At 42.7% G+C, this 21382-nt stretch overlaps 2 protein-coding genes across 7 annotated transcripts; one reads left to right on the forward strand and one right to left on the reverse strand.

Moving 5' to 3' along the window:
• Positions 1-1204: 1204 nt before the first annotated feature.
• On the reverse strand, positions 1205-12108 carry LOC121307677 (P2X purinoceptor 2-like). 6 transcript variants are annotated; one of them, XM_041239903.1, is made up of 14 exons: positions 11798-12108; positions 10881-10953; positions 9745-10133; positions 8255-8390; positions 7258-7329; positions 6411-6486; positions 6227-6323; positions 5688-5768; positions 5151-5283; positions 4417-4547; positions 3745-3835; positions 3537-3602; positions 3182-3259; positions 1205-2728 (listed from the first exon to the last, which is right to left on the reverse strand). In XM_041239903.1, the coding sequence occupies exons 3-14, from the start codon at positions 9882-9884 to the stop codon at positions 2642-2644; spliced, it is 1188 nt and encodes a 395-aa protein (XP_041095837.1). In that variant the 5' UTR covers positions 9885-10133; positions 10881-10953; positions 11798-12108; the 3' UTR covers positions 1205-2641. The 6 variants fall into 6 exon arrangements, with proteins under 6 accessions (XP_041095837.1, XP_041095838.1, XP_041095839.1 ...); XM_041239904.1 differs by having other exon boundaries at positions 11634-12108; XM_041239905.1 differs by lacking the exon at positions 11798-12108 and adding an exon at positions 11319-11627.
• A 230-nt stretch (positions 12109-12338) lies between these two features.
• On the forward strand, positions 12339-20458 carry LOC121307769 (pescadillo homolog). Its single transcript, XM_041240046.1, has 15 exons — positions 12339-12465; positions 12978-13057; positions 13538-13691; positions 13806-13915; positions 14067-14238; positions 14484-14573; positions 15359-15475; positions 15883-15960; positions 16306-16395; positions 16897-17027; positions 17116-17241; positions 17802-17986; positions 18421-18569; positions 18960-19127; positions 19603-20458. Exons 1-15 carry the CDS (start codon positions 12442-12444, stop codon positions 19681-19683), a joined length of 1755 nt encoding a protein of 584 aa, XP_041095980.1. The 5' UTR covers positions 12339-12441; the 3' UTR covers positions 19684-20458.
• The last annotated feature ends 924 nt before the right edge of the window (positions 20459-21382 follow it).

Raw genomic sequence — 21382 nt, forward strand, 5'->3', positions numbered from 1 at the left:
CAGCTTCACATAGGAAGATCAAGGCAGTGATTAGCTCTTGAGCGATTCAGACACTGCCTAGCGTTTGGTAAGACTGAACAACACTTGCAGTACCGGTATGAAGTGTGCTAGTGCTGTTTCTGCTTGTCATTGTGACATGATGGTGTGATCCCTTTGAATATTCACAGCAATAGTTTTATGAAGTATAGTAAGCAGGGATGGAAATAAGACTCCTATCGCATAGCAGTTTCACCCATTCCACATTTTACTATGAGCTTGATTAGCCACAGTGTATAGGTAACAAGTGTGTCTTATTAAACTCTTAGGGAAACCAGCAGTGGATCAAACTGCTATGCAATGGGAGCCTTATTTCTGTTTAAGTATGTATAATAAAAAAATATTACAGTGTTAGTTTTGCTATCCTGAATAAAGAAGGCACCCAGGGATAGCCAGAAGAACATGACCCACACCAGGGCGATGCTGAGTCCAATCTAATACAGTGGCCAGGAAGTTACTGGAAGTTAAAAGTTTGGGTCAGTCTAGCTAGCCTCTGTTTAGCGAACACTGCTTCATTGCCAAGACCAGCTAAGACACAAGTGAGCTGCCGGTGAAACTGTTTTTGAGAAGACACGATTCTTTGAAACAAGATATTATTTCAGGACAGCTTGGGGAGAGAGGCAGTGAGTGAGTGAGTGAATTATAACTCCATTACTGCCATCAGTTCCCAGCAATCGAATCACACCTCTGTATTACCTTACCATAATCTCCTAGCAATACTTTTCAATAACAGGGTTAGTGGCACACATCAAGTCTAACCTCGTGCCCTGGGAAGCTCAGAATCCTTCACAACCCCTCTAAATGGAAGCAGGGTGTTCTGGTGCCAGGAGGGCGAGTGCCTTGGCAATGATATTTCTATCGGTACTTAGTTCCTTACAGTACAGGGATGGAAATAAGACTCCTATTGCATAGCAGTTTCACCCATTTGAGGTTTTACGAAGAGCTTGATTAGCCACAGTGTATAAGGAACAAGCTCAGGTGTGTCTTATTAAACTCCTAGTAAAACCAGGAATGGATCAAACTGCTATGCAGTGGGAGTTCACCCCTGCAGTATAACTGAAGATCCTTGCATTGTGTATTTAAATGAGTTTTCCACGCCACTGAGCACCTCTGTTCCTTGGGACTGTTTTATGTACTGCATAGAAAAAGAACACACAATTCAGATATGTTTAAAATAACACTTTTTTTTTTTAATGCCGTTTCCTTGCAATGTATGCATGTACTAACAGCAATATTCAGAAGCAGGCATTATTGATTGAGAAAGAGCCTTGTCATTTATTAAGTGATCTTGGCTCTGACTTACTCAATTAGGTAATGTCTGTTAACAAATAATAATTTCTAGTACTTGTTAACTTTACTCATTATATAGAACTTAATAAGAATAATAGAACAGAATGAGAAACAATTTTCCAAATGGCTTATTGTGCTACAAATGTGGTAGTGGCAGTACAACGTATTGAAAAATATTCCCCAGGTTAAAATTGCCCACAAGGGGTTAAGTCTGCCTTGTTCCCCTTTTCGTGAATAGTCATCAGAGCCTGGGCTGAAATCAAATCCTGTCCATTAAACCTCAGCTAGTTGTTATCAATTGTTCCCATGGCTTTAATCAGGTTTACACGAACAGATTTTCACTTTTCTCAAATCACATTATCTGAACTCATTTAGTTGGAAAAATGTCTTCTTTATTGCATTAGCTCCGGCCAGACACCCACTGAGCACATCGAACCTTTTTACAGACTTCGCTCTCTGAAGAGTCAGTTTGGGGGAGGGGCGTGGCAATTTCCAGTGCTTCACTGCAGAGCCCAAACATTTGTTTAGTTTTTCATGCAGCTATTACCTATTGACTCGGTGAAAGAAAACTGAACACAACATACAGTACATGTTGCTTGATTTTACAATCAACTGTACAAAAAATCATATATAATAAATGTTTACAGAATAGATGTATCTTTCACGTGATCATTTTGCTGTATAAATGTCTCATTTTCATATGCAAAAAGTATTCTGGACAATCGAATATTCAGAATACAGGTATTTATAATACATGCACGCATGCACTAAAGACAAAAGTAAAGGGGCCAAATCTTTTTATATATCTTGCCTAGTTTTTTGGCTGAATGTGGACAAAAAGCCTTTAAAATCTGAGCCCACATTCTCAAGTCTAAAGTATGGCACAATCTCTGCCATAGTGACAAAAGTATTGTGAATACCGAGTTTACGCAAAACAGAACAGACTGTCCAACAAGCTGAAGACACTATTATAAAAGTTACCTCCCACACTTCATCTGTTATTAATACATTTGTAGCACAATAAAACACTGAAGTGGAGGGACAAAATTCTGAAATACTGGACAGTCCAAGAGGACTTTCTCCAATAGGAGTTCATAATCAGACACGGGGACGCCTTCCCTGATTCATTAGCGTTGTCCTGGACCCTTCCCCCTTGATGGGACCAAGACACCCCCAGGAATCAGCCCACACTGTCCCACCCTGCTGTTGTGCCCTCCTGACGTCCTGGACCTGTCCGCTCTTTGCAATCTGTTTGTAGGGATTTCTAAGGGGGAAGCATTGTCCAGGTGAGCAGACAGAGGTCTCCGTGGGGTGATCAGAGCTGGACGTTATCAGAGAGATCTGTGTGGGTCCAGTCCTGGCTCACTGTTGTGTTCTCTGTGGCCGGGTCTTGACTGGTGATCTGCAGGGGGAGAGACAGCAGCTTTAGGGATTCAATTTGGAAGTCCCAACGACACCAAGCCTCTCTGGGTTTTACAATGCTTAACTATACTTTGCCATGCTTTTACTATGCTTTACTACACTTTTACTATACTAAACTTTTATAAGGGCTGTTTTTTGCCTCTTAGAAAAACCTAATCTTAAAAATCAGCAATGAATAAAGCTGGAAGTGGAAATGTTTTCTTTGCTATTTGTTTTTAATATAACATTGCAGTAACTGCTTAATCAGGAAACCATTTGACAGGAGACCTGTCACAGAGATAACACAAACAAAAAGCTGGATTTTCACAGGGACACACAGCACTTCGATTGCAATAGATTTTATGGTGGTCTGGCAGCAGTCTGGTATTTTAGAGTTGCATGTTTTCTGTAGGACTGGAAACATCACAACGGACACAGAGACACAGTTTCTCACCCCATCAAACTTCATGTCGCTGTAAGTCTCGTTCTTATCGATAAACGTCAGTAAAATCCAGTCGCACAGGAAGGAGCACTGTACAAAAACAAAGAGGAATTTGAACCCAAGGCCACGCTTTATTTTAACAGTCACTTTGAGTTTATTAACTGCTAACAACAACCTTACAGAACAAACACATTTATATTTATATGGATTGTCTTTTTGTGAATGGTTAGTTAATATATAGTAAGGGATTTTTTATTTGTCGCATGGATGAAAGGGTTAATGAAATAATAAATAAGGGCACAGCATTGCAAGGGACTTCCATTTTAAAACTGAGCTATTAAAAGTATTCAGCAGAAAGCGATCTTACAATCCCTACAGATGTCATGGCGGCCACCGTGTTGATTATTGTTGGGATGATGCTGAACTTCCCAGCCTAAATGAAAAAAAAAAAAAGCAATGGAATTAAAATCCTTTGTTCTAATGCAGTTAGCGAGTGCCTAGCACTGTGTCTAATTCAACCCAAAAGTCTTTTTACAAGTTCAGCTTCGGTTATGCTCATGTTTCAAAATGCATACCTCACCATGCACAATGACATCAATTCGCATCCCGAAAGCCTTGACCAGCGATCTGTACTCGCTGCCGTTCCGGCTGTAGTACTTTCCAAACCTGCGGATGCAACCCGAAAAACATCAGCCAACGGGACAGTCAGACAGCTGGGCTAACCAAACGATCGGCAACAGTCTCGGAACAGAGTTCCGATGTGTTAAAAGATCACAAGCTAAACTAACTAAAGAATTCAACATTTAAAACCGCTATGTCAAGATCATGAGATAAATGATCTCAGGATCTAGACATCAAAAAAAGTCCTCAGTGAGCAATCGTGGGAACAGCTGCCAGGAGATGAACTGATTAGAAATTAAGAAAAATCACCCAGAGTGGGATAAAAATCCTAAACTCTTGTAAAATGCAGGCAGAATCAGATTAGCATTTTCTTAAAACCAAACTCCTCTACTGTGACCCATCAATTAACTAACTGGCCCAGAAAAGAAGTGCATTGGTCCTTTGAATTCTGCGCATCGTTTAATTCCAAATTCTCTCAAGTCAGCACCTTCCTTGACATTGTTTTGAGACGGCTGTTTAAATGTAACTAAGTGCTCTGACCTGCAGCCTCCAGGCCCTTTCTACTGACTGAACAAATAACGAAGTTGCTTGACTGGGATTTGCCTGGGCCTGGGCAAGGCTCTCACCTGTAGTTGTATCCCGAGGAGATCAGGTCCTTGCGCAGGTCCAGCCTTCGGAAGGCGTACTGGGGGTAGCACTCTGAGGGGTCCAGGTCGAGGTTACACTTCCAGTTGATGAACACGCCGATCACCCCTCCCTGCAGGACACAACGTGCTGTGAGTTTCAGAGACCTCATTTCAATAGGGACAGGATCCTGGATTTCCATTGGCTGAAGTTCAACACTGTCTAACTCTTTTTTTTTCCCATTCCAAATTCATGTTTCACAATATCTTTGTCATAAGACTCTTGACTGCTGTTTGATTTGATGTAGCATGGTGCATGTCATATCTAACACCATTTTCTATAGCATGAGCGAAAACACTAGACCAGGGGTGTCCAATCACAGTCCTGGAGGGCCATTCCACTCCAGGTTTAACAGACACATTGATATAATGAACTACTTCAGGGTCTGGATGGAGGTTTCATTGGTTCAGATAAACAATTTAGATTTAGGGTTGGAACAAAGACCAGGAGTGGAATACGCAACTTTGGCCACCTCTGCACTAGACTCTGTTGACAGTCTACGACTACAATTTCTAGTAGATTTTATTGGAGAGTGAAGTCCTGTCTGTCTGTCCACCAGGGCAGGTGACCATTTCCCTGTCGTGGGTAAGGAGCTGACTGACTAAAGACCTCTGTCAGTCTATCTGTGTGTAGAGGATTGCGCGCTTGGGAAAGATGAGGGAATGACAGACCGTACCGTCTCGCACAGCTCAGTGAAATTCTCTTCCGCTTGCTTTGCGATGTACCCCAGGGTGAAGACAGGGCAGTAGATATTAGTGACTGCATTGTAAGTGCAGGAATGCAGATTTTTTTTCCCCTTGGTGTTTCCTCTGGAGAAAAAAAGTCAGTGTGAGGCAGGATGCCAGCTGTCTTACCAGCTGAGACCTTGTTGAACTGGCATGCTGAGTAGGGTATTAAAACAAGCTCACAATCAACATCCCTATAAGATCCTGTATGTTATGTTAGGTGTTATTTTGGAAATTTATCTGTTAGCTGGCGGGACATTTCCAGTACAGATGAAAAGTGCTTGCAATTGATAACAAAAAATAGACATAATATAAACTTATTGTATGTGTTTTGCAGTTTCGTCCATATCATGAGATCCTTGACAGGTTCACTATACGATAGACACAAGATAGCACCTGTTACCATCCTGGAACTGCTGCTGCCCAGTACATGCATTTCATTCCCACAGCAATCCCTTCAAACCCAATGGATCAAGCGAACCTCCCACCTGAGGACTCTGAATTTGGGGAAGTGGACAGTGTTTTTGATGAAGACAGTAAAGTTGATCGCCTCCTTCAGCGCCGGCTCCCTGGGAGGTAAATAAGAGACGTTAGCAAGGAGTTTGCAGGGATGCAGGCTTACTGACAGCTTTACAAAGGGCTGCATAATATGCATGCGCCGCTTGGACCTGTGGAAATCAGTTTGCATCAGCTTTTGGGATGGCATTGGAATAATGAGAAAGGAACCGTCCTAAAAAGGTCCATTGCTTTGCATTTTAAGTCAGGATTTGTATCTTATTTATTGATTTATTTATAGCTACTGGTACACTGTACCAATGTATTGCTATTTCAACAGAATAGCCCTCAGAGGTACAACACCTCATTTCCAGTGGGGTCCTGTGGCATGTGTCCCGGACTCAGGCTTGCACACAGGGTCACGCAGGGAGGCAATAAGGTAATTGGGAATGCTGGGCCTGGGTTTGTGCTTGTCTCAGTGGAAACAGGGTTTGAGAGAGGGGCAGAGCTGGGGTCTGAGTCCAGGAGTTACCTGACAGCTGCAAACTCCTCGATGGGGCACCAGGACTTGATCTGGCAGGTCTTGAAGGTTTGATTGTAATATGGCACGCAGAGCCCAGTCCTCTTACCTGTGGACACAAAGACTCTTAGCAGCGCTGCACCATGGAGCGCGTTCAAGCTGGCATCTGAGATTCATTCGGGGCTCAAGCCCTTACCGTTTTCCTGCATGCCGATCTCCTGAGGGGTGCAGTCCGAGTCCTTGGTGCAGTTAGCACCTGGAACACTAAAATGCTGAAAAACAAAAACACTTGCTACATTTTAAACAGTCTGATTATTGCTTTTATTTCCAGAAAGGTGTATAGTCAAATCAGTGTAATGCTTTGTATATTATTGTACATTATTATTATCAGCAGTAGTAGTAAGTAGTACTTTCAAACAGAAACTGTAAAGACTTGCTTGAAGAAAGTGGAAAGACAACCTTAATATGATCATCGCCCTCTCTTGTTAAACACTAAATTAGATCACAAGGAGTATCCAGAGAATTTGATTAGCCCACGTTCGTTGGATCATTAAGATTGAGTTTCAGCCGTGGGTTTTCTGAAATGCATTTCGATCCTGGCTAAAAGGATTTTTGAGAAAGCTGCTGTTCTGAGGAACTGGAGGGCGATGTCAGCACTTCTACCTGTAGCTTTGTGGGATTAGAGAGCGGTAGGAACCCATCTTACCACATCAGCCCTTTCCAGAAGTATGTTAAAAAGTTTACCACAGTATTTACTATAGTTTAGAATGATTTACCATGTTTTTAATATCCTTTACCATACCCCTCTATAATGCTTACCTATGCTTTACCATGCGTTACACTTTTTAATTGTCACTTATGGGCTTCTGTGCACAGTGCACCGCTTATATTTCAGACCCAATGTTTGCTGTAATAGCTGGTAGGCATAGCAAATAAGGATCTAACCAAAATCAATAATTGATAATAATACAATATGAATATCATGGGAGCGTAGCTGATATAGAGTATGTGTTTTTGGCTGGACTGCCACACTAGCAGCTCACCTCAGCACACACACCCTGTCTCTGGTTATGAGTCACTTCTTTCCGCAGAATAGCGCTGATGACATCACCGCCCTGCGATTGAAACACAGCGAAAGCAAGAAAGCATTGTCAAGCGTTTCTACTGCATTTGTCTCTGATCATTTAACATGAATTAATATTGCTTCAAGCCTTTACTAATGCCCATTTCCTTTATTTGGAGCTTGCAGTCACTGAAATGAGAGGCAGCTGCACCTCATTGCCGGTCAGCAAAATGAGCTCAAAGCACCCTAACAAAATCATTTCCTCAAAGTGCAATTTGCTCCTGTAACAAAACCAGTAGAAGCAAACAAATTAAGTCAAGATGATTGTTTGTTACTGTAATAAACAGATTCATTTATTTCATAAAAGCAAAGTTTGATTTTGGTGTAAATCTGGCCATAAGAATATGCCCCATAGTGGAGGCTGTTAAAGATAGAGAGAAATCCTTTCAGAAGTGCAATCAGTGAGCAATATCCTTTGAAGGTAGTAATTGACGAGAATAAAGCATTGAGAACACTTTATTACAAAGCAAGAAGCAAATGCATCTTAGAATACAAAGTCAAATAACACATGCACAGAGAAAGCTTTTAATTAAACTAGAAGCAACACAAATACAAGTCGACTGGCGTTCAAACCCAGGGGAAACATGCAGGTGCACGTGATATACAGTACAACGTACTTCAGCTATACATTGAGCAAAAAATGTAACACGTGGTGACCGGAAACCATCGTTCAATTGTTGCTCATTGCATTAAAAAGAACTTGTATGCAATGTATTTCAGGACGTACTTCGGACAAAAACCCTTTTTTCAGCTTTGTAGAAAGAAAAGTAAACACAGTGCAGTAACCTGTAAATAAAAAATAAAACATTTACAGCATTGTGTTTACTTTCCTTTCTACAAAGCTGACAGAGGGCTTCTGCCTGGAAAAAAAAATCCAGAAATACATGATTTTTTAAAATAATTTAAACCTCTCTCACCTCTGAAGGCCTGACATACTCCACCATGTCCTGCACTGTGTCCCCTGACAAGGCGATCCCCTTCATCTTGGTGTAGATGGAGCTCTCAGGACCTGTCTCAATCTCTTGGTAGGCTTTCTGAATGATGAACACGTACCTGCGAGGGGAGGCACAGTCTGGCTGAGGGCGAGGGCACGTGGACAGGGGTTCAACTCTAAATTGGTTTCAGTATCTTCCTTACTGCCTCCCTCCTCCTCCCTGCTTCAATACTTCATTAAGCTGCATTACTGTAATCAGTGAAATCATGCCTAAGTGAGTGGCAGGTCTAATGGGGAACCTGCACAAATCTAAACCAAAATGGAATTCTGTATGAGGCATATTCATCATGTAGATTAGGAAGAATGCACTAAAGAATCATCTGCCTTCCAAACTCTGAGTGACAATCCCGCTTTCTTCAGACTCCTTACAGTCAGAAAGCGAATTCAATTCCATGAAGTTGCCAAAACATCCCACTGTAGCTCATTAAAGAGAGAGCAGTTTCAAACACCATTTTTTGTTTATTTTCAAAGGTCACATTGTCACATGATTTGAATGGACCGGTCCTAGCACTTGGGCACTTAAGAGTGTCTCAAAGCCAGGTGAAGGCAGATTTCAAAGCACAATGATAATAACTCACTATTGGAGGAGCAGAATTAAAAAAAAAAACCACTTAATAGTTTGTGAAATGTAAAACAAAAAAAATTTAAAAAAGGAAATTAACCCTTCCATGCATGAAATATTGACAATTGATGACAAAAAAGTACTTTTGGACACACAATGAATATTTTTCATTAAAAATGGTTTCATTTTTTTTCCAACTGCTTTACATGGCATCCTCATCATGCTTTCATGTCTTCCATGTGTCCCCATATAAAGACTAGAAGAGAGGTTTTTGTTTGTATCTGTCCCCATGTGAGGTGTCCGTGCATGAAAGTGTTAAAATGACATTTGAAGGTTCAGTACTTCAGTGATTTGAAAATGAAGTGACTGAAGATGTAACCTAAAAGGAGAACGCAACATGAACTTAAAGTATTTCAATAAAACTACTTTATTACTGTGTGCACTTGGAACTGAACTGGAAATATGTGTAAACAAAGGAAAATGACTGTATCCATGGTTACCAACTTCACAGAAGCTCATCGGAGACCATTTCCAGTTTAAACACGAGACATAATCCACTCGAGGCTTGCAGGGCAACCAGTTTATACATTTTCTAACCAGTAGCTCTCTATTGGGAACCATTACATAAAAATAAACCACACGACCAGTATAAAAAAGCACTGCCAAGCAGTTGTTGCTCAGTAGCTGTGTTTTCCAGAAGTTTCTTATAGTTATATACTATTGGTATAATATAATACTATGGTGTTATATAATATTGGTACCTCAGAGTAGCAGCTAGTCTTCTGGTGTGAAAATACAAGCGCTGGGTAGGTTCTCTGAAACCTCAGAAGTAATGAAACAAGTTCACTTACCATGTGAAATAGGTGACAATGAGGAACTGCACAAACCTATAGATAATTCCTAAAGGCCTGTTCCTCACCACCATAATCTTTGCGGTCTCATAATCCCAAAATCCCACAAAACAATCCACGATTATGCCCTTCAGACCCATCTCTGCTGCGTTCTGTTTCAAATCCTCTTGTTTTACCCAACAGCAGGGATGCTGTGTTGATGGTTCTTAGGTACTCTGAAAGTGTGTGTGGCACTCCCTTCCTCTCTTTCTTAAGTGTTCCATTCCTTCCCACTTAGATTGGCCTGTGGTTCTCCACACCACTCCTCCCAGCTCTATTTCAGACTTTGATGACATGAGAGGCGCCTTTTTTTCCATTAAGCGGTTCCCAGTCTTGATCCTCAGGGAGCACTAATAGTGTAAGTTTTTGTTTAAACATGTTGTCTGATTATACATCAAAGTGAAGCGTAAAACAAACATATTGAAAGTACTGAGGCTGTCCATAAAAGAAGTGTAATGTGCAATACAAAGAGTCATTTTTAATTAATAATAATAATAATAATAATAATAATAATAATAATCCACTTGCAATGAATTACAATTCATTCTTATTTAGTCTTAGAGGGGTCAAGTTGTGGAGCACATACTTCTGTGAGACTCTACCACACACAATGATGCCATGCTATTGTCAAATCAGTGCACACATTTAGCCTAAAGATGTTGTGTTTTTGTATTTAAATAATTAAGACATAGACTGGTGTGCTGGAGTACAATGTGTAGATCGAAATCTGCAGATCCTGCTGCTGTTTTTAATCTGTAATGATTGGAGCTCCACTTTATCTTTTAAAAAATCAGAACATAAGAGAAAACAAAGGCAGCCAGCAAGATGTGCTGTTTTTTAATAATAACATATATATATATATATATATATATATATATATATATATATATATATATATATATATATATATATATATATATATAAGCCTTTCTATAGTTCAGGAAGCGTGCAGGGAATTGATTGCCCATTAAAACCAATTACCTTTTAATGACAATCACTGGCGAGACTTTCTACAGACCGACCTCGTAGCTAGTGCCTCATTATCACAGCATGTGGATCCTAACCACGTTACTCCCCCATTACAGGGGTCAGCTTACCTTCTTTAAAGGGAATTTCAACACTGTTTCTTGAAACCCGAGTCATTGCCCAATCTTGGATATTTTCGTGTGTCTGAAGGAATACAGATTTTCATTTGTTACCTGATTAGCACGGATACTATTTTTCTTTATTATTTGGAAATGTGTTCTCCAACAATCGACCATTTCAGATAAAGCTATCTTGTTTACCATATTAAAAGCACAGCAAAGTACAGTAAGGGATAGTGAAAGCATGGTAAAGCATTGAGATGCATTGTGAAGCCTGTGGAGGAATGGTAAAGCATATTAAAAAAACAGGGTAAAGGCATAAAAAAAGTGTGGGAAAACAGCAACATTACAGTGCAAATGTACTGTGATTAGAAGAAATGCAATCTCATACTAAGTCTGGCCCATTTCCTCTTTTCACTTAGTTACAGGGTGGACAGCCGTAAGTCACACCTCAGTCAAAGCCAGTCCAAGTCTCTTATACCAGTACGTTCAGTGTGTTGAGATCCTGGGTGCCTGGCCAGTATGGGCCACTGTAGAGCACGGAGGGCAAGCAGGTGCTGATGATATGTCCTCCTCATCCTGTGGGCCTGCCAGGGTCGGCGCAAAGATCACTGTATGATTCCCAGCCAAGCAACCTGGCAGTGCCAGGTAATGAACCTGCGCTTCCCTGACTGCATAAGTCACTTTTCACACCACACAGCAGTGCCTTCACCAGGTGAGTCGCATGCGCATTCTACATAATGTTGTTTATTTAACATGACTGACCTGAAAAAGGACTTCTGATTACTCGTTAGATGAGTACACGTGTGAGAGAACCGCTTACATCGCACTCCACCCCATTACAAATAAACACACACCTACTCAAAGCACGGTACTGTCAGCTTTGCCACACTGAATTAGTGACTGACAGATTTCTCTTTGATTTATACCTTACTGTGCAGCGCTGCCATCTTCCTGTGGTAGTATTTCTTTCTGAAATAAATCGCAGCAGGACCGCCTCACAGGCTGTTCGGAATGCACCATCATTGCACGCGTTTATAACACAGGCGTACTTTAACTAGTTTGTGATAATTCACACAATCTCTTAAACTTTAGAAGTTTTGTGTAAAAGCCTGCTTTTTCCACACTTCTATTTGCTTTACCGTTCTGGCGAAATTGATCACGCACTGTACGGGTCACTTGCTAAGGCAATTAAACAGACACGATATTTCGCTGCACTAAGTGCTCAAAACAACATAGACAGGCAACTAAATAAATCAATACAGATAGGGCTGTGCCTCCGTACGCCTGTTAAATTAATTCAAAATATGATATCGTATTATCTCAAAAAGTTCCTTCACATAGAAAAGATATTTTATTTCTACAACATATGAGGCAAAAAACGTCTATATGAATGTCTTAAACCGCCCAAGTGACTCGGAGCTGGTCGGAGTTTTGAACAGGCGCTGGTGCAGAGAGCTTTTGACCCGCTGGTCCTGGGAGGAGAGTGTGGCTCCCACGTGTGTAAGTGATCAGGCTTGCTGGCTGAGTGCGGAAGATCGGCAGAATTGTAAAACTTCGATAAACATCAAACATGGGAGGTGTGGAGAAAAAGAAGGTACTGTTTTACAGTGATAGTATTTCCAGTTTAAGGAATTTAATTCAATATGTGATTGTGTTTACTGTATTTAACACCGACGGGCCATTTGAGGTGTTTAATTAGTGGACAGAGTACTTGTCAGAGTAAAAATATGCATGCATACTAAAAACACCGTTCCCAGAACACCGCCTAGATTTCAGTGCAGACCCTTGAACGTACACTCAACCATTAGTCCAGATCTTGTCGTTGTGTTGGTCTTCTTTCAAAGTGTGACTGGCAAAAACTATGCGAACTTCAGCCTAAATTGCCTTCCTTCAAAATGTAGTTCATGTTACAGAAGAAGGTAATCATTTGAGTTCACAAGTGCTGTATCAATAGCAAATCGGTTTGTTTAGGAAAATGATTCATCGTTTTAAAATGGACCGGGTTGGCACACCTAGTCTTGGGTGGTCTGATCAGCTTTCCTGTTGTGTGCAGTGCTGGTAGGTAGACCGTTGTGTAAGTCCCTTTTGTCCTTCTCTCCATGACAGTATGAGAGGGGAGCAGCCACCAACTACATCACCAGGAACAAGGCCCGGAAGAAGCTGCAGCTGAGCCTGGCTGACTTCAGGTTCGATTCCTGGTGGAACGCCATTCCAATATTCCTGTGTGACTGCAGCGGTGCAGTTTCATTTAGAACAGTTATTTCTGTCATGGGAGTATGATTAATGAGGGAGTCCATGTGGTTTGAGAGAGAGGAGTAGTGTAGTAATAGCAGTAGTGCGTTATAAAAACATTAACTAGACATTCATTGTGTGCTGCACTCATTAAACAAGCACTAGCTAGCACAGTGCATGAAAGCAACCACTTCACTATTAATGCTATGCACTGAAGACATTAAGACATTTGTCTTTCTACAGTGGATACCTGTTTAAAGGTGTTTTAAAGTGTTTGTTGTGGCCTCATCCCACTGTTTGTAATTTTTGTAATGAACCTGTTGCAGGTTGATCGTTAACATCTGATTCCCTCAGACTGACCTGCCTCTGCTGTGCCCCCAGCCTCACGCTCTCCCTCCCTAATTTCCCACCTGCTGTCTCTCTTATTCCCCCAGGCGCCTGTGTATCCTGAAGGGGATCTACCCCCATGAGCCCAAGCACAAGAAGGTGGTGAACAAGGGCTCCACAGCCCCCCGCACCTTTTACCTGCTCAAGGACATCAGGTTCCTGCTGCATGAGCCTATCGTCAACAAATTCAGAGAATACAAGGTACGACACACAGAAAAATGCATTTTATAGGGAACGTTTGTCTACTTTTACTTGTGCCTCGGAATAATTTGTTGTCTTGCACTACAGTTACATTGCAAGTTTCTCTCTGGTCAGGTTTTTGTCAGAAAGCTTCGGAAGGCGTACGGGAAGGCAGAGTGGACAGCGGTGCAGAGACTGAGAGACAACAAGCCTTCCTACAAACTGGACCACATCATCAAGGAGAGGTGAGCAGCGCTACTAGCTTTCAACACCGGGAGGCGCTGTATCATTTAGACTTTTTAAATGTAGTTAGAGCGGCTCTTGTCTACCTGACATGTTGTATCCGTTCTGCTGGGTGTGTGTGTGTGTGTTGACGGCGAGGTTGGTGTGTTGCAGGTACCCCACGTTCATTGACGCTCTGCGTGACCTGGACGACACTCTCTCCATGTGCTTCCTGTTCTCCACCTTCGCTCGCACGGGGAAGTGCCACGTGCAAACCATCCAGCTGTGCCGACGACTCACTGTGGAATGGATGAACTACATCATCGCCTCACGCTGCCTGCAGAAGGTACAGGCTGTTTGTGTGAACTGCAGTTTAACACGCAGGGGCTGTGAGTGGGGCAGCGTGGCTAGAGCCGAGGGTGTGTGACACAGGGGTTATACCTGTGGGGCTGGGAGGCAGTGTGGCCTGTAAAAGCCATTGTTTTAGGAAGCTGCTGTTCTTTGTTCTGAAGATAACAAGAGAATGGGGAACGCAAGCCCAGCTGAAATGCGTTTTTGATTGTTTGTTGATTTTTAATTTTCTTTCCCCAGGTCTTCCTGTCCATCAAGGGTATTTACTACCAGGCAGATGTTCTGGGGCAGCTTATTACCTGGCTGGTGCCCTACCAGTTCGCTCACAATGTAAGTAGAGTTTATGTGCTGAGTATAACCAGCTACTTTATATTAAAGTACAGTTAAAAATACTCTAAAAGATAACATTAGGTGCCAGATCCATTATTGTGAATGGCTGGAAAATGGCATTCATTGGATTTTGTTTAAAAGTGTAGAAGGGTTGATGAAAGGAGTGCCTATGAATAATAATCTAATAAATATGTATGAAACTGAGACACAAGGGAGGGGAGGGGTTATCATTAGACCTGCTCATGTGTAGAGTCATGGTTAAGCAAGTTCAAGTTCCTATACAAATCCCAATAATACAAACAGAGCAGGAGGGTGTGAATGTGGAGTCATTGGAAAGCAGCCATATCCACAGCTAACGAGTATTGAGTCTGGTACCTGATCAATACATTTTTTTGGTTCCTTTTTATTTGAAAACCATAATAGCTGCAGTGGGAGAAGGCATTAATAATTAGCAAAGGCTATTTGAAAGAATTCACAGTAACAGCCAGACCCAGTTAATGGCTAATATAACCACGCTGCCAAGCTTCAAGTCCTGGGGCTGAGCTGCAGAATGGCAATCTGTACAACTGCTTTCCCCGAGTTATTTTAGAAGCTGCAGACCCCCTAAACCCTTCAGCACTTCTTAATGTCAGACATGAATTCTGCATTGCTGGCCTCTTTAAATCATACCTGTGTGAATATCTTTGCAGGAGGATCACATTTTACTGTTGATTGATCCTGATTTACTATCGGACTGTTTGAGGTTAATGAGGCTGCTAATACACTGTGTGTGTGTGTCATTGCAGCACCCAACAGATGTGGATTACAGAGTGATGGCCACGTTCACAGAGTTCTACACCACCCTGTTAGGGTTCGTCAATTTCCGTCTGTACCAGACCCTCAACCTGGCCTACCCTCCCAAGGTGAGTGGGTGTCGGGGTACACTTTTGCAAACCTATACCTATTCCCATACCTGTCAGTGTGGAGGATGCCTCACATAGCTGTATATTTTACACTACCCTCACAGTTTCCTGATATTCAGTCAGTGAGAGGCGTGCTTTAATGATGGCCACTGGTCTCCTGGGAGGTCTAGCATGTCACCTGAGGGTCCACAGCTGTGGTAATGCCATTATTGCATGACGCTTTTGTATTCGATGTTTAACATGTTTTTGAACTGTAGTGGGTAGCCTTGCTCTCCTGTCCTCCTGTCTTAATGAATTGCAGCCTGCAGTACCTCTTTGCATTGGTAGATGTCACTGTATGAAGTTGGCTGATTGCAGTGCAGTTGTTCCAGTGTGTTGAGAGCTAACCTGCGCTCTGTTTTCCACAGCTGGACAGTAAAGACGAGGCAGAGCTGAGAGCAGAGAATGATGAGGAGTACGCCATGGACTCTGAGAGTTACCTGGAGGTACGCATCTGTCTGTCTGACTGTCTCTCTTTGTATACTGCATAGTGTGGTACAGGTGGGAAGCTGAGCAGTTCGATATGTTTTATTGTCCTTGCTTGGTTTTGGACAAAACAGCTAACCAACCTTGGTTGTAGGGTAAGGGTTAAAACAGTTTGGAAGACTGAAGGAACAATGAAAAGAGCCTTTCGAAAATTGTTTAAGTGTTTTATTTTGGCAGTCACTGTCAGTCGTATGTCTTTGCGGATAGATAACAAGGTACAGGTTTTATTTTGTTGCTGTTTTCTGTGCACTGTTTGGGTTCATCCTTTGCTGGCAGGGACCCCTCACTCTGTCCTCTCCTTTCAGAAACTCTCGGCTCTCAGTGCCAGCCTGGCCCGTGTCGTCTCCTCCAGTGAAGAGGAGGAGGTGGAGCTGGATCAGTTCCCTGTGGAGGGGGTAAGAGGGCGCGCCCGTCACAGATAACTATTTCACTGAACCTTCAGTGCAGCAAGCAGCTTATAACATCAGCACACCGAGCATCACTACTCTTACTGAAGAGAATAGAAACGAAACAGAAAAAATAAAATGCTTCATTTGCTTTTTTTTTTAGGACAATTTGCACCGTTTTTTTGGTGAAGAAAAAGTCTCATAACCTAATAACAAGGAACACAGTCATACTTTGAGTCCTTAATTGTACCATTTGTCTGTCACTTGTATTGTAAGATCAGAAGTTTTAAGTGACTTAAACATAAACCTGTAGCAATTGATGTGTCCCAGTGTCTGTGTTTCTGGGTCTGGGCGAGCAATGCAGGGTTGTGAAGGTGAGGTTTCTTACCGGTGTCGCTTGAACTCCACACATGAACACAAGTACAGGGGCGTGGAGTTCATCTTGATCCGGGAGAAATCCGCTTCGAGGGGATTGTGACATTCTTACCGTTCCTCTGGGTTCCTCCTCAGGAGGATGTGGAGCAGCTGGAGGCCAGGCAGAAGGAGCAGCTGCAGAGTGAGGCTCACAAGAAGATCTTCGAGGGCCTCAAGTTCTTCCTCAACAGAGAGGTGCCTCGGGAGCCCCTAGCCTTCATCATCAGGTCAGTCCTCTGCTAAAACCAACTGGATTAACAACTGAAGATAAATGTAGTAAGAGAGCTAATCCCCCCCCCCCGGTTACCTGCGCAGGTGTTTCGGAGGGCAGGTGTCCTGGGACAAGTCTGTGTGTATCGGTGGGACCTTCGATGTGACAGACGAGACCATCACCCACCAGATAGTGGACAGACCCAGCCTGGACAAGCAGTACATCAACAGGTGAGGAGGGCTCTGAACAAGACCAGCTTCTGTCAGGTGTGCTCAAGCCCTGGCCAGGAGCTTCGTCTAGACTTGCGTGTCAAGGTCAGAACACAATCAACACTACTGTAGGCAGCTGATCGGACAGGCCTGGGTATTATCTCTGTCCTCTTAATGTCTGCCCCCCTCCCCCAGCTGTGAGCCCCTCTATAGCATGACAGGGGCATTCTCCCTTCTCTGGCACTGTGAACACACAGCTCACAAAGGCCTCTTTCAGTCTCTTTCGCCCCCCTGGACATCAGTGCAGCTCTTTCTCTGGAGACTTCCTGGGGGAGGAAGCTGGAGTCATGGGAGCTTGGCCATTGCTTCTGTTATTAACCCCCTCCAAACCGTCCAGGGTGCTTTATCAACTAGAAGTGGTACCTTTTTGTGAAATGAACAATTATTAAAGCTCATTTCCCCGAGTGTAACGCTAATTGCACTGATACTCTGCATGTTTAACTCTGTGTGTGCCTGCATTGCAGTTAGTTGTAAGGTTGCACGGTACAGCACGTTGACCCCGCGCTGTGCTTGCACTGCAGGTACTATGTGCAGCCCCAGTGGGTGTTCGACTGTGTCAATGCCAGTATGCGGCTGCCTGTTGAGGATTACTTCGCAGGGGTCACTCTGCCACCCCACCTGTCCCCCTTCGTGGTGGAGAAGGACGGGGACTATGTACCACCAGAGAAACTACGATTGAGAGCCCTGCAGCGCGGAGAGAAGCCAGGTAAGCACAATACTGGGAGCTAGCTCCAGTCCTGTTTTCATTTTCAGTTATTTTTTAAAATGAATTTCCAAGGCAGCTGATTGACAGTGACTTCTTTTTAACAGGGTGCTGCTAATTGCAGTTTTGATCAGTGATGTGTTGGAATTGATTGAAAGGGAGTTGGAATGGAAATTTGGGAGTTGATTTTAAAAAGGAATTGGAAATAGAATTGGAATTGAAAAACAGAAATTTCCTGCCAGTGCACAGGATTGATTGATTGATTGATTGATCAATTTATTTATTTATTTATTTATTTATTATAAACTGTCAATGTTTTTGTAAAACAAGTTTTAAAATAGCTACACAACATCTGTATGCATATGAGGGGAAATAAAGTTGAGTTCCAGTTCAAAGTTAGTGTCTCAGTCCTGGGGTCATGTTTTCTCTTTTCACAGAGAATGCAGAGAGCTCAGAGGAAGAGGAAGATGAGGAGGAAGAAGACGACAATGAGGAGGAGGGATCTGAGGATGAAGATCTGGATGAGGAAGAGGAGACAGACGAGAGAAACCTGAAGAAGATGGAGCAGCAAAGAGCACAGGGCAAGGTACTGCAATGCAAATACAGTCCGTCCACAGGGATCACATACAGTCCATACACAGGGATCACATACAATCCATACACAGTGGGATCAGATACCCCAAAGTTAGGAGACTATCTTAGTACTACCACTACGCTTTCAGCTGCTTTGTAGTTAGTGTGTTGTTATTGTTGAAAAACACAAATAACATTGTGCTTGAACTTCCCAGATGCTGCAGGTTTATTTTGTATTTCTTATAAACAAATAACTTATTTGTGTAAACCTTTCATGCATGAAATATATTTAAAAAAACATGTAAAAAAAATGTAAAAAAAGCTAAAAAAAAAGTAGTTTGGCAGGTGAAATGTTTGAATGCGATTTGCAGTGCTGTGGTTGTGCCCTCCCCTCCTCTCCCAGGCCCTCCCAGTGAAGGTGACGGCAGGCAAAGTGAAGGCAGAGAACAGGGCTCGCTCCGAACAGGAGGAGCAGGCTGAGGAGAAGAGGCTCGCCATCATGATGATGAAGAAGAGAGAGAAGTACCTCTACGACAAGATCATGTTCGGCAAGAAGAGGAAAGTCAGAGAGGTAAGCCACACTGTCTTCAACAAGGCTCCTCTATTTCATAGTGCACAGGGATGGGAATAAGACTCCTATTGCAGAGCGCTTTCAGAGACACAGTGCGTTGGCAACAAGCTCATGTGTGTCTTAAACTCAGTCAAACCAGGAGTGAATCAAACTGCTATGCAGTCCAGGCTAAAAGCTTTTGAGTTTCACTGTGGGATGTGATACTTCCCTAAGCTTTTGTCATGATAAAATCGCACCTATAACCAAATCTGACGGCTATGGTTGTATTTCTGGTTTGTTGCCTCAGGCACATCAGAGAACCCAAACATGCTCCTGCATTGTAATCCAGGTCATGCTCATACAAATTTATGAGCCAGTAATGAAGCTGAAAGTGCCCACATGACAGAGGAAAGAACCTGATTTTAATATGGTTTAAACAAGTGTGCTTTTAACACCTTAGGGGGATTTTAACCCAGTTCCATTTCCTCCCCCACAGGCAAACAAACTGGCTGCCAAAAGGAAAGTCCATGAGGAAACGACCAAGGCTGAGAAAAAGAAGAAAAAGGCCAAGAAATAGATAAAGAAAGGAACTGTAGGAATGAAGTGACGGTCCGAGAGGTGGTGGGGTGGTGTCATGTTACATACACACGGCAAAACATTATTTTAAACATGTGGATTTAAACTACTGTCTGTGAAATTAGCAGGAGAAATGAGTGGCTTTGTATCAGAAGCTTGTTATGAAATCAAACTGTTGTCCATTTGTCTAATAGCCCGCCCTAGTAAAATGAGTAAAATTCTCAAGAGCATTATCGTAGAAGGGTGTGTAAACCCATACTTGGTGATTTTCACTTTTATTGCTAACGGGGCAAATTAAAATCTTCAACACGTTCATTTGAATCTGTTGAGAGAGGTGCAGAATTTGCTTTTCTTTTCATTAATAGTGCTCACCTGTCCTTGTTTTAGGGAAATTGAATCTAATGTACAAACCATTACTGAAGGTTGTTTTCCATTCATGTTTTTTTATAATGAAACATTTACCCCCCCCCCCCCCCCCCCCCCCCCCCCCACTCCATTTTTCATTCTTTTTGTTTTAGTTACGAATGCATTTTAAAAGCACCCCTGCTGCAAGGTGTAAAGAGCGTGATTTTTAAAGACATACTAAAAATTTCAATACAGGATCCCTCCTCTCTCAACTGTACTAGGAGGTGAAGGGTTAAGTTGGGCGGCAGCCGCGGTGTCAGTTTTGTTTAAAAGTTAAATCAATTGCATTCTGTTAAAGAAACAGCGTGTAAAAAATAAATAAATAAATAAATAAATTCTTTAGAATGTACGTAATAAAACTTTAAACCATGTTCAAGCTGCATTTGTTTTCTGTACTCCAGGGGATAGCGTTGGAGTCCACCGGGTATAATTTAGGGATTACTTATTAAAAAATGTGCGGATAAAAATAAACGTTTACAGTTTTTAAAAGCAGTTTTTACGCTGGCACTTTGTTAAAGACGATGGAGGGGTTCTGTTCTCTTGTGACTCGTGACACCCTGCCTCTTCAAAAGGGCTCTTTAATTTCCCCCGGGGGCTGGTACACACTGTCACTGTTCAATAGCGGGGTGGGGGCTGGAGGGCGACTGCTCATACAATCAGCCTGTGTCAGAGGCTGGAACAAAGGACAGCACCAGCCTGGTGCCGGACAGCAGCGCTAGGTGGCAGTGTGATCCGAGAGGTGTCAAGTGTGTCCATCTCCACGGATAACAGGGCGTTGTTAACTCTTTAACGTATGCCTAGTCTGCTGTGTGATATGCAGATTGAGCTTAGAGCATTTCTCACTAAAGTTAGAGCTTAGAGCATTTCACAAGAACAATGTTTAAGAGATCCAGTTAGTTTGGTTAGTCAAAATTGTACATAATCATAATCCAGTCTGTTTTCTCCGCCTTAAAAATGTGATTCTGCAGGGTTGATGCTATCTCTCACTGCTCTACAGTAAACAAGGCTTGCACGCTTTGTGAACTGGCCCTCAACCTTGGTTTGATGTGACTGGCACTACCAGCCTGGTTTTTGTTTCCCGGTAGCTTAATCATTACAATGTATAGGTGACAGTTCCTCATATCTCACCAGTGGGGCGGTGATGACCCAACTCTGCTCCGCGCCAGTGGAATTACCTCTGACCCTGTGATGTTCTCATTGGGAGGTGCCAGGGGTCGTGCCCTGGTGCACCATAACTCCATTCCCTCATGCCCACGCCACATTGTGAGCATTCTCTGCCAGCTCTGAGCGCAGCC

The sequence above is a fragment of the Polyodon spathula genome, chromosome 58 (genome assembly GCF_017654505.1).
Source record: "Polyodon spathula isolate WHYD16114869_AA chromosome 58, ASM1765450v1, whole genome shotgun sequence".
Lineage (NCBI taxonomy): Eukaryota > Metazoa > Chordata > Actinopteri > Acipenseriformes > Polyodontidae > Polyodon > Polyodon spathula.